At 35.6% G+C, this 13,477-nt stretch overlaps 1 protein-coding gene across 11 annotated transcripts in view; it reads left to right on the plus strand.

The window, feature by feature from the left end:
• The window catches only part of STAU2 (staufen double-stranded RNA binding protein 2), a 284,150-nt gene that overhangs the window by 123,259 nt on the left and 147,414 nt on the right, over positions 1-13,477 (plus strand). For all 11 annotated transcript variants that reach the window (XM_060200130.1, XM_060200104.1, XM_060200101.1 and 8 more), the window contains one exon: positions 5,614-5,674. In XM_060200130.1, coding sequence (XP_060056113.1) covers positions 5,614-5,674 — 61 coding nt within the window. The remainder of the gene's footprint in view (positions 1-5,613; positions 5,675-13,477) is intronic.

Raw genomic sequence — 13,477 nt, forward strand, 5'->3', positions numbered from 1 at the left:
TAGAAACTAAATCATCTATTAGAAATACTCAGATAAATTTTTCTATTTAAGGTAGCTAAAACATCTAGACAATGATTCTGAGTGATTAAAAAATTGTGTGGTACGGTTAGGGATTTCAATTCTGTTGTTTTAACCTGGCTAGTTTATACTTTTTTTTTTTCTGTTAGAAGTATTTGTAACATGAAACTTAACATGTGTTGAAGTTTCTGTGTAGCTCCTATCTTGTATATATGTTGTTTTAACTTAACACATTTATATTGACTTAACACTGGAGTGATGTTTAAAAATGTGTCAAAATAAATCTCGTCATAGACATTTTTAATGGTAAGTTAAGTGAAAACAAAACAAAACAAAAACCCAGCATTTCATTAATTTGAGAAAGGTTATTTGCATACCCACAGTGTTAATCAAGGTTCTCTAGAGAAACAAGAGCCCACAGATGAGGAAAAGAGGGGGCCAGGGAGGATAGGCACATAGACTTATTTTAAGGAATTGAACTCATACAGTTGTGCAGCCTTGACTATTCAGTGTTCTGATGGGCAGATTGGCAGGCTGTAGACATAGGAAAGAGTTACAATTAAAGAGTTTTGTCTAGGGAAGGTCAGTCTTTTTCTTTTTTAATTTTTTTTTTTTAATTCAGCCCTTCTACTGATTGTATAAGGTTCATGTACAATACAGAGAGTGATCTAGTTTGATCAAAGTGATGTAATTATATAATTTTACAAAATGCTCTCACAGAAACACCTAGAATGATATTTGACTGAATATCTAATAGTATCCCTGTATGATAGCCGACCTGGGAGGGTGCCTGCTTTGGTCAGGTATGTGGTCCCAGGTTTGAGCTTGACCCTCACTACACTGGGAAGCTGGTACTGTAGTAGCTTGCCCTCTCTCCCTTGTGTCTTTGTCTTTCTATTTGAAAAAGTCAACTCAAGTGGTGATATTCTAGCACAACCAGAAAAACTAAATATCTGGTAACCCTGGTAACTGGACATAAAATTAACTTATATCCCCTAAGTATCAAACACTTCAAACAGCTCAGAATGAGGTGCTTTAGTCATGTCACTAAATTACCGTATTCTGGAACCTAGAAGACGCAAAGACGAATCTTCAGAGTCAGAAAGTGATTAGCTGAGACCACTGGTTATATGCAAAGAGCTTCAATAGTTACTAATTTATGGTCTGAACTTGAAAGTGACATGCCCTGGTTTTCATTCTTCAAAAGACTGTACTCTGAGTATTGTGGCAAATAAAATTGAACAGGGTCAGCCTGAAGGCAGAGAGGCCAGTTAGGTGACTATCAGAATGTTAAGGACACTGAGGGTTTGAGTCAAGACAGTAGTAGTAGAGAGGGGAGTGACACCACAGAAGTATACACAATAAGATTTCATCAGTAGATATTATGTGCATAGTATATGCATGGAGGATACAGGAAGAAAGAGCAAAGAATACTTGTAAAGAAAAAAAAAAAAAAGGCAGGGGCTGGATGGTATTACACCAGCCAGTAAACACACCAGTGTGAAGTACAAGGACCTGCGCAAGGATCCCAGTTGGAGCCCCTGCTTCCCCACCTTTAGGGCGGTCACTTCATAAGTGGTGAAGCAGGTCTGCAAGTGTCTAACTTTCTCTCTCCCTCTCTGTCTCCCCTCCTCGCTCAATTTCTCTCTGTCCTATCCAATAAAATGGAAAAAATAACCTCCAGGAGCAGTGTATTCGTAGTGCAGGTACTGGGCCCCCGCGATAAACACTGGAGGCAAAAAAAGAAAAAAGCAGTAGAAAGTGACTAAGACATGAGTGGTAGTCATATTTTGCAGAGATCAAAGAAAGGAAGTACTGAGTGTACTGATTTTGTCATTAAGTGAGTGTGGCAAACACAATAAAAAAGAAATCTGCAAACAGAGTATGAAAAATAAATAGCACAAGGATAAACAGTGAAAGAAGTGTTACTTCAACTTTACCCCAGGTCCTCAGTCTCCTAAACACATTTCCTACAATTAGCTAATATTTGTACAGCATTTAGATAATATGTGGTGTGTTCAGAGTGGTATGGGCAGAGACAACAGCATTTCAAATAGTGTCTGAAATGTTACTGTTAAAAATGTGATAAATGGAATATCTTTACAGAAGTGTTCTACGTATGCACAAATATATCTCTACATACTATATTACTGTGTTACATTATTTCTTGGCTAGAGATAGACATCTAGAGGGGTGGGGGAGCTAGAAATGAACAAACACCTGAGTTACTGCATTACCATTCAACAACTTGCCCCTTTTATTTGGGGACCAGGGACTTGAACCTGAGTCCTTGTGCATCCATCATCTGCATTGCTGCAGCACTCAAACTGACTTTTAGCTCTATGTCCAGTGGTCTTCTTGAGTAACCATGGGGAACCCTGCGAGAAGGAATTCTCTGGTTCCTAGTTTGACTAAGTTGCTGAGTTCATTCTTGCCCAATTTTTTATTAAGTTTTCACTTGCTTTTTTTCTTACATGCATTTGTGGCATTATTCTTTCTTCCTTCCTTTCTTTTCCTGCCATTCATTCTTTTCTTTGTCGGCCAGCTATCTTAATACTAAGCCACATCAGTTTAATTTCCTTCTCTTTTAAAAAATAATTTCATTGAGGGATTAGTGCTTGACACATGTTGTTGACACATGGGTACAATTTCTCATCTCCCTGTGACAGGTGTCTGCAAAGCATTGTTACCCCCAACTTGGGTCCTTTTTTAGCATCAGGCACCAGGACCCCCAGTCTTCCCCCATTCAGCACCCTCCCTACCATCTTTTCCAGAATCCCTCACCCCACACAGTCCAAGTTGTACTTTGTTTTACCTTTCTCTCCCTTTTTATTTTTCAGCCTTTCATTCCTATGTCTCACCTGAGTCATTTTTGATGATTTATCTGTAATTTCCCTGATTATTTCTTCAGCTATGTCCAGCCTCTTAATGGCATAACTTTTTTGTCTAATATTTTTCCTTCGTGAATACATTTTTTATAATTCCTATTTCAATACTGACACCCCCATATGTTTATGCATATTTTATTCTTTTATATTAGATATTTTAACCTGTTAATCAGAGATATTGTCAGATTTATTTCTTGTAGCTCTAGCAGCAGGTCCATCTCTGGATCCCATTTTATTGACTTCTTTTAAAAATATTTCAAATATTTATTATTTATTGGCTAGAGACAGATAAACATCAAGAGGGAGGGAGGGGATAGGAAGGATGAGAGAGAGAAGGAGACACCTGCTGCCCTGCTTTATCACTCATGAAGCTTTCCCCCTGCAGGCAGCGACTGGAGGCTTGAACCAGGGTACTTGCACATTGTAACATGTGCACTCAACTGGGCACACCACCAACTGGCCCCCTTTTTATTGCCTTCTTTATCTTTTGACAATGGGTTGCTTTCTTCTTGCAGTTTAGAATGTCTCCTAATTTTTGAATGAGTGCTGAATATAGTATATTGAGAAACAGTTGAGGCTGAGTTAAACAGTATTCTGAGAAAGAGGCTTATCTCTTATCAGCCCATTAATATAAAGTTAGTATCAATCAAATTGATGACAGCTCAGTGTTGCTTTATAGCAATTTAATCAACAACTGTCTGTATATCACAGTGGTCCCAGTAGGGCATAGTTGATGAGCTAAGAGTGATCATATTACACATATTAGGTTGTATTTGTTTATCTTCCTTCTTAAGTGGCTTGAACTACCAACTTTATATGGAAAAAGAGTTTAGAGAACTTTGTAAAGTTCTGTCATTTTCTCTAAGTGCTGTAAGCTCTCCTCTCTAGGTTTATGTAAGTAAACTCTGTGACATTTATGCAATGACAAAATAAACTTTATATCTCAACAGACAACATCTGTTGTCAAGTTATGCGTGACTGTCATTGAGCTTGTTTGGGGCTGTTGTTTCTGTAGTCACTATAACTTCAAATTTCTTCAGATGTGGTATGCTTTGTTTAGAGGGATGTTTAGAGAAGGGTTATTTCATTGTTTGGCGTCACCCCCAGGTTTTAGCAGTTCTTTTTCTTTTGTACTAGAAGTGTGGGCTGTCACGATGCTCTTTAGTCACTCCTGTTGCTCATTTGTTGATCCTAGAATTGTAGTGGGCACAGGGCCATTGTTCTTAATTTCTTTTCCAGACTTACTCTGAAGTAGACTCTGTGTTTGAGTCTTAGTAATGATTTTTCTCAATTTCTTTCTCTCATCCATAGTAGACAAACTTTGCTTTTGGATCTACAGATGTTCTTGGGCACAAGAGCGTCTCTTGCCCCAGCATTTATAGGCGTCTGCTTTGGGTTCAGGCTTATGCTGTCAAGATTTTTATCCTCTCCCACTCTGATAACAAGGAAGAAGTGGCTTTTGATTTCTACTCCTTTTCCAAAGGAAATGATTATCTTTTTGACTGTACACACACATACACAGAATTTCCTGCCTGTACCCCAAAGGCAGATGGGATGTGTTTATCCCCTTTCTCCAGTGACTTAAACTGTTGTCCTTGTCTGAAAGAAGAGTTTAGAGAAGTTTGTAAAGTTGGATGATTTTATCTTAGTGGCAGCCACCCGTCATCTGCATTGCTGTAGCACTTAGTGGAATTCAGTCTGACTTTTAGCTTTATGTCCAGTGGCCTTCCTGAGTAACCATGGGGAAACCTGGGAGAAAGAATTCTTTGGTTCCTAGTTTTACTAATTTGCTGAGTTCACTCCTGCCCAATTTTTTATTAAGCTTTCACTTGGCTTTCTTTTTACCTGCATTTATAGTATTATTCTCTCTTTGTTTTTCTGCCAGTGTTTCAACACTGTGTGAGTCTTGCTTCTCTTCAGGGGTTTGGCATGCTTTAGAATAAAATTTACTGGGTTGTTTTATAATCTCTGGTTATATTTTATATTTATATCTGGATTTAATTTATCCATTTGATCTTTGATATTAAATGCTGGTTAGGATAGCAAATATCTTTTTTTCGCTAACATTTTATATCAATAATACCAGCTTCTCATAAAAGGGAGCCTAGCCAATTAATATCAATTGCTAATTTGACTAAAATATGTACTACTTCAAAATATTTGAGTTTCAGAGTGTATTTTACACCAAATATCTATTAAGTCATCTGACAAAAGTCAGAGTATTACAAGTTTTCCTTAAAGTTAGGACTTAGCGCTCAGTGTTTTGTGTATGTCACTGGCACTATTTGATAATCCTTTTCAGCATGATATGTCTGTTACTAATTTGACCTCAGCACTCTTGTATGTGAAGATTAGATCTTCTAGATGGTCACTTACGTGCTTGTGATGATTGTTTATATTTAAACCACCTAACTAGAACTCCTGTTACATATAATAATACTTTCACCAAGTATGGACTTTTCTTGATAACTTGAATTATAAATTTAAATGAATGGAAAAAAGCAGAAGGAGACTTAGCAGATCTGAAGTGGAAAAGGATGGATTAAACTGTTGGTAATAGTTGCTTTTAAGTACATATTTCTGAAATCAGGTGGAGAGAGCAACTGGAATAGCTATGTGAGACTGTTGTCCTTATTTCACTTTTTAACTGTTTTCTATCTAAGTAAGTCTGTTTGTCTTGATTTTAACAACTGATTTAACCTTCCAGACAGGGGAAAACAAAGGATGGAGTGGTCCGAAGGCTGGATTTCCTGAGCCAACAAATAACAGTAAGTTTTGACTTTTTGTGTTATCTATGCATGATGCTCATTGGTGGTTCAATGAATGACTGGTCCATCATTGTAAGCTTATTGTGTCCGTGTGGGCCTGTGATGCCACGTTAAGTATAGCTGTGGGGTTGGAGTGGATCCAAAGACATCACGGCTTTTGTTTTCCTGGAGCTGACAGAAAGTACAGTGCTCTATATCCTTAACATAGGTAAAACACTGCAAGCCAGATAACATCTAATCCATATAAAAATGACATTCTTTTTTCAAGTTGTTAGAGTACACTGTAATGATAATGTGAAATAAGAAAAATGAAAAGCATTATCACAAACGACACTCTAAAATAACCTGTCTTTATACTTTTGATTCCTTTTAGATACATAGAAATTTATTTTGGCAGAGCACTTATGGTGGTACAGGGGGATTGAACCTGGGACTTTGGAGCGTTAGGCATGGCACACAGAAAATTTTACATAATTATAACATTTAAGATTTCAGTAAGCATTTTTCATGTTGTGGTAGGCCATTAAGATTTTTATATTTTATTAAGGTTACCAATTGAAGTATAAGAAATATAAGACTAAAATGGCATATAATTTCACTCCTACTTGGTAGTATCAGACTGATCAAAATTTTAGTTTATCTCCTTTCAAAAATATTTGATAAAGCAGTTATGTAATGAAAAAAATTAGGTTTTTTAAAAAACTTTCCACTTCTGAAAAATAATCTGTTTTCACTGAAATGACTATTTTACTATAAGTAAAACTGAAAAAAGAGCTTGCCAGTGAAGAATCTACAGAAGTTCCCAGTGAAGTAAAACATCTTGTTTCTAATTTTTTTTTCCCTCTTATAACTTTTGGAAGCTGAACAAGCTCAAAACACAATGAAGAATTTTTATTCTCTAATATTAGCAGCTCATCACTTGATGTACAGTGGAATTAGTAACAAACCCAAGTCAAAGCATGCATATGAGAATTGAATTTTTGGATCACCAGAAAAATAATATTTCAGTGAGGTAATGGTATTCATGAGTTTCTGGGAATAATTTAAATGAATATGATTCTAAACCTTTGGTCTTTATGTTTAAGATTGATGAATGTGATAGCTTTCCACATAGCCAGAGGAAAAAATGGAACCAGTTCAGAATTACCAGAGAGTCTGTGTTTACTTCCTTTGATGTTTGAATATCTGGCTTTATAATTACTTGATAAGGAAATATATAAGATAGGTTAAACTGATTTCAGGTTTATGTAAAGTACTTTCCAGTAAGTATCTAATGAGTCTTGATTTTCTTGCATGCCTTTTCCCTTTGTTTTTTTAAAAGGAAAAATTATATGATTCTGTGTAGGTGTGCCAATAATTTTTTTGTTATACTTTTTATCTATCTGATGATTTTTTCGCATACACATCGTGACCAGGGAATATATAGTTTATACTCGAATACTTTGGCACTAGACACTATCTATTTGAACTATCTATTTGAAATAGATTGTTATTAACTTGACTATTTTAACATGAAATCATGTGATGCATGCTGTACAATTTTTATTATTGTAGCTTTATGTAGTTGTTGACTTTTTAATCTTACCTAGTGAGACTAGAACCTCTTTGCAAGTAGAGGGAGATACCATACGGAGGGCAGTGACTCCTAGTGATCAGACTTGTGTAGGAACGCATACAGACTTACATTAGATATAATCTTAGAAGTGATGAAGCTATTTGAAATTATGCTAAAACTTAATCAAACTGGTCTAGTGAAATAACTCATTCAGTTTTGAGCCCAGCCCCTACTGTGTGGAAGGTACGTTAGGTGCTATGGTCTCTTTCACTCTCTCTTTATTTCCTTCTCTCTGATACTATATAAAACAAAACAAAAAACAAAAAGTTTAACCACTTGAGAAAGTTCTCTGTGAAACAATAGTATAGTTCTTGAATTTGAACTAGAAATGATCCCTTATCTCTTTCCAACAGTGAGCAGGTATGAGAATAGACACAAGAGTTATCCCTTCTTCAAATTACCACAGAGTATATAGGCAGTTCTGCTCTGAAAAGAAAACTTTCACTCTCCAGAGTCTTCCTGTGCCATCTCTTAGCTACTTGAAAAGAAAAAGAAAGAAAGAAAGAAAGAAAGAAAGAAAGGAAGAAAGAAAGAAAGAAAGAAAGAGTTTCTTAGGAACTCACCTCTCAAATGATGAGTCTGTTACTTAAAAATTTAAATAAAATAATGATGTTATTATAACATTTAGGTTAAAATCTTTTCTGCTTCATTAGTTACTTAAGTTTGAAATTCTTCACTAAATGGTTTCTATCCTTTGTAGAACATTTATATTAGCATTTTGCAAGCAAAGGTTAGAGTTGGAATCTCTGAGGATGGAAGGATTTCTAGACTGAGAAAATTGAGAAAAGGAGAAAAGGATTTCTAGATTGCTGCTGCTAGTTGCATCTCTGATATGCTGTCTGACCTAAGCAGCTCAGGCAACATCTTATTATTTGGAGTGATACATATCTGTAATATTGAGAAATTTTAATTATATAACATTATTATACAACATTATTATTATTAATTTATTTTGCCTCCAGGGTTATCACTGGGGCTTGATGCCTACACTATAAATCCACTGCTCCTAGAGGCCTTTTTTTTTTTTAAGTGTTTTGTGCTGTTTTCCAATTTTACTGTGTAATTTTTAAAAATTTATTTATTATAAAATAGAAACACTGACAAGACCATAGGACAAGAAGGGTACAATTCCCATCACCAGAGCTCTGTATCCCATCCCCTCCCCTGATAGTTTTTAATTATTTTTTTTGATAGGACAGAAATTAAGAGGGGGAGAGGAAAATAGGGAGAGAGATACCTGCTTCACTGCTTGTGAAGCGACCCCCCATGTAAATGGGGGGCTGGGGGCTTGAACCAGGATCCTCGTGCAGGTCTTATATAACATTTCATAATGATCAAACATCCTGAAATGATATCCGAGGAGGTATTGTTTTACTTTGTAAAAGAATGATACAACTTTTCTTTATATATTACAAATGTATCATACATTACTCCACATGTTATAGTTTGAATGATCAAGTTTTTCATCAACTATTGTTTGAATAGTATTCAAATTTCATAGTATATAAAACTTAGAAGAGAATGCAGAGTTGTAACGAAGGTAATTTTAATCTGACATAACCAATTGGTCTATGCCAGGTTAAAATGATCTGTAACCAGACAAACAAAAATTAAAAGAATAAAATTCTATATAACAGATAAATGATGTTTTTATAATTAGACAGAATGTTATTGTACATGTGCATTTAATTTTTGAAGTAGATTTTTTTAAAAAAGATTACAGTCATAAAAAACTGCTAACAATTACAACTAAGAAATAGTTTTAATGATTTTACAAGTGATTGTGATTATATAGCCTAGTTTCTGGTTTGATTGCCTGCAGATTTAAAATATGGATCTAATTTTTGCGTGCTTCTCAGGCTGTGTACATTGTACTGAATTGCAGCAGAAAGTAGAAAGTAGACCATTCTAAGTGTGTTTTTACCCTTTGAGTCACTGTCATGTTGAAGCTGCAAGAACATATAATTCTGTAATGTGAGGTTTGCGTTAAATTTAGCACAGGGCGATTTTATGCTTGGTATAAACATAAAATAACTAGATTTTTACAGATGAATGACTAAGACGTTTGAAAAGAGATCGTCACGCATTTTAAATATCTACTGATGACACATGGAAAACTTTGTAAAATATTTAGATACAGTTCAGTTGATAATCTTTTTTTTGTATTCACGTTCCATGTTTTTTTATTAATACAGGTTTTTACTTAAAAACAGGTTCATTGTTTCTTAGAGGTGAACTCTAGCATAATCCAAAATTGGACTAAGCTCAAAACTATTCATTGGTATGTGCTGAATCCACCCACCAAAACAGATTATTTGAAGGCATTTTTCACATAGATATTTTTTCCGTTAACCTTTTAAAAAGTTTTATTTAGCCACTATGAAAAATGCGGGCTCTTCTAGGTTCATTAGAGATGACCAAAGAGAAGTATTTTTGGACAGAATAAAATTCTTTCTTTTAATTTAAAATATTTCTCTAAAAATATTTTAATTTATTTTTAATAAGGGTGGTGGGGGAGAGCAAGGCAGAGACAGACACACTAGAGCACTGCTCAGCTTTGGCTTATTTTCATGCTGGAGCTTGAACCAGGGACCTCAAAGTTTCAGGCATTAAAATCTCTTGCATAACTATTATTCTGTCTACCTCAGCCTCAGAATAGAATTGTTACTGAGGTTTTCAGTATCATACTTGACCTACCAAAAGTATTTAGATTTGTGGTTGTCAGCTTGGTGTTGCTGACCTGATAGTTATCGTTAATTGGTATTTCAATAACCTAATAGAAGTAGTGCATTAACTATGTAGGTTTCTGATTTGGGTAAGAACTGTATATTCCTATCTTGGGCTGTTTTGAATCTCAGTTGGCAATCTTTGATAGAGGAGGCGGGATTTATTATTACAAAATAAATACATTTAGGCCAGCAAGTTAGCTCATAAGGGAGTGCGCCTCTTTGTTATTTATGTTTTTTCTTCATTATTTTCTTTTTAAAAATTTTTAAAAATATTTATTTATTTCCTTTTGCCACCCTTTTGTTATTGGTGTCCGCGCTCCTGGGTAGGATAGAGAGAAATGGAGAGAGGAGGGGAAGACAGAGAGGGGGAGAGAAAGATAGACACCTGCAGACCTGCTTCACTGCCTGTGAAGTGATTCCCCTGCAGGTGGGGAGCCGGGGGCTCGAACCGGGATCCTTATGCCCGTCCTTGTGCTTTGCGACACGTGTGCTTAACCTACTGTGCTACTGCCTGACTCCCTTCTTCATTATTTTCTTTACAATTTGACTGTTAACTATATTTGAAGTTTGTTCTTTTCAGGCAGCATGCAGATGGACCATCTCTAGTATGCTAGTCCCCTTTTAATTGGTGCATTTACATTTAATATATTTATTGCTATTAAGGGTTTAAGTCTACCACTTGTTTGTGTGTGTATGTTTTTTCTTGCAGCATGAGGAAATGACAGTCTTGCACATCTGCAACACCAATGAGTGCCGTGTCTCAGCTCAATTTTTTAATTCTGTGTGCTTAGAGAGAAAATGAGGGGGTGGGGAGGGAATGGGGGAGAGAGAAAGAGGCTCTATAGCATTGCTCCACCATCCATGAGGTGTCCTGTGTGATTTGTTTTCTTCTTTTTTTACCAGAACACTACTCAACTCTGGCTTATAGTGGTGCTAGGGATTGAACCTGGGACTTTTGGAGCCTCAGGCATGAAAGTCTTTGTGTAACCATTATGCTATCTCCCCAGCCGTACTCATGGTTTTGTATGTGGTGCTAGGGCTTAAATACAGGACCTCATACACAGTAAGGAGTGAGTTCTACCCACTGAACTATCTACCAGTCCCTGTCTTACTATTTTGCTTTATTATCTCCTGTGGGGTACGTGATCACTTTCTAGATTTATTTTAATTACCTAATGTGCTTTTTGAGTCTATGTCAATCCTTTCAGTAGCTATCGGGTATTACTTTAACACCATTTTACTTACTCTGTTATTTTACAAATTTGAGTGAAAAAGTACACTGGCCTCTATAGTTTTTACTTCTCTTAAGCCAGCTGACTTAAGTATTTCCTTTGTATACATATAAAACCACATCAGATAGTAATGAAAATTTTTCTTTTCTTTTTAATTTCTTTATTGGGGGATTAATGTTTTACAGTAGATAGTAAATATAGTAGTTTCTACATGCCTAACATTTCCCAGTTTTCCACATAATAGTACAACGCCTACTAGGTCCTCTGAGTAATGCAATTTTGATTTAATTTGGAAAACATAACTCAGGGGAAAAAATTTAAGAAAGAAGCTTTAATATGTTTATATTTGTTGGTTATTATACTTTTTTTCTTAGCTTCTATAGCTTATTCTTTTTTTTTTTTTCCTGCTTAGAGAACTTGGTGTATCCATTCTTTTAACATGTCTGCTGGAAAATTTTCCTTTAGTGTTAATTTATCTGAGAAAGTTTTCATAACTCTTTTCATTTTTCAGGTATATTTTTGCTGATTATAGGATTCTGGGCTGACTTAATATCATGCTATTTCCTTTTTTTTTTTTTTTTTTTTTTTTTGTCTCCAGGGTTATCACTGGGACTCAGTGCTAACACTGTGAATCCACTGCTCCTGGTGGCCTTTTTTCTTTCTTTCTTTTTTTAATTGAATAGGACAGAGAGAAATTGAGGAGGGAGGGGGTATAAAGAAGGAGAGAAACAAAAAGACACCTGTAGACCTGCTGCACCACTTGTGAAGTCATCCCCCGGCCTGCAGGTGGGGAGCCAGGGGCTCAGACTGGGATCCTTGCATGGGTCCCTGCACTATGTACTGTGTAAGCTTAACTGGGTACACCACCGCCCAATCCTCATGCAGTTTCCTTTTGACCTTCATGGTTTGAGATGAAAAATTCACTGTCAGTTATTTTCTCCCTTTAGCCCAAGTTTTGTTTTTTTCTGACAACTATCAGAACATTTTTATTTTTTATTTTCATAATTTTAATTATTGATATGTTTTGGTATGGACTTTTTTGGTGTTTATCCTGCTTGTGGTTCACTCAGCATTGTGAATCTGTAAGTTTATGTCTCTTACTGATTTGGGAAGCTTTCAACTATTATTTTGGTTTTTAGCCCTTGCCCCCTTTCCCTTTTCATCTGGAACACTAGAGCATACAGCTTAGATCTCTTGCTCCACAGTCTCTAATCCTTGAGACTTTTCATTTTTATTTCCAGTATATTTTTTCTCTGTTGTTCAAATACAGTAATTTCTTTTTGACTTTTACATGGGTTGTTTTTGTTTGTTTGTTCTCCTTGCTCTGCTGTTAAAATTCATCCTCTGACATTTTTATTTCAGTTATTGTGTATTTTAGTTATAAAATTGCCATTTGGCTTTTTTTTTTTTTAATATCTTCCATTTCTTTGATGAGACACTATGTTTTGACAGCTTTTTGTTTTGAAATTGTTGCCAGTGTGTTTGTTTTGAAATTGTTGCTAATTGAAGCATTTCATTTCTTTTCATTAGGCTATTCTAAAATCTGTCATTTTGGTGATGGCTTCTTTCTTTATTTATTTTTTTTCATTCAATTTGAGACCATCATGTTACCTGGTATGAGTAGCAAATTTTGACTAAAACCTGAACATTTTCATATATAGTGTGAGACTTTTAATCTTATTTGTGTTCTTTATTGTGTGTGTGTGTGTGTGTGTGTGTTTGTATGTGTGTATGTGTGTGTGTGTGTGTGTCCCTGTTTGTCTCCCCACTATGGCATGTAAAAGTAGAGGTGTACTGTAACCCTTACTACTAGTTAGATTTGCAAATGCAGTTTTTTCACTCTATTCCACTCAAGGTAAGGGACTCTGTTTGATATGATTTTTTTTTTTTTGCTGTCTGATATGATTTTTTTTTTTTTTCTTTAAACCGGAGTGCTGCTCGGCTCTGCATTATGGTCGTGTAGAGGCTTGATCCTGGGACTTCAGAGCCTCAGTCATGAGGGTCTTTTTGCACAACCATTATGCTGTCTATCCCCATCCATTTTCTTCTTATTTTTTTATTAATGATTTAATAGTGCTTTACAAGATTATAAGATAATAGGGGTATGGTTCTAGACCACTCCCATCCCCAGAGTTCTGTGTCCCCACCTCACAGTGATAACCCCTATAGTTCTATATAATATTTATATCAAATTCATGTTTTAGTGTTCTATATTCCACACTTGAGT

The sequence above is a fragment of the Erinaceus europaeus genome, chromosome 1, assembly GCF_950295315.1.
Source record: "Erinaceus europaeus chromosome 1, mEriEur2.1, whole genome shotgun sequence".
Taxonomy (NCBI): domain Eukaryota; kingdom Metazoa; phylum Chordata; class Mammalia; order Eulipotyphla; family Erinaceidae; genus Erinaceus; species Erinaceus europaeus.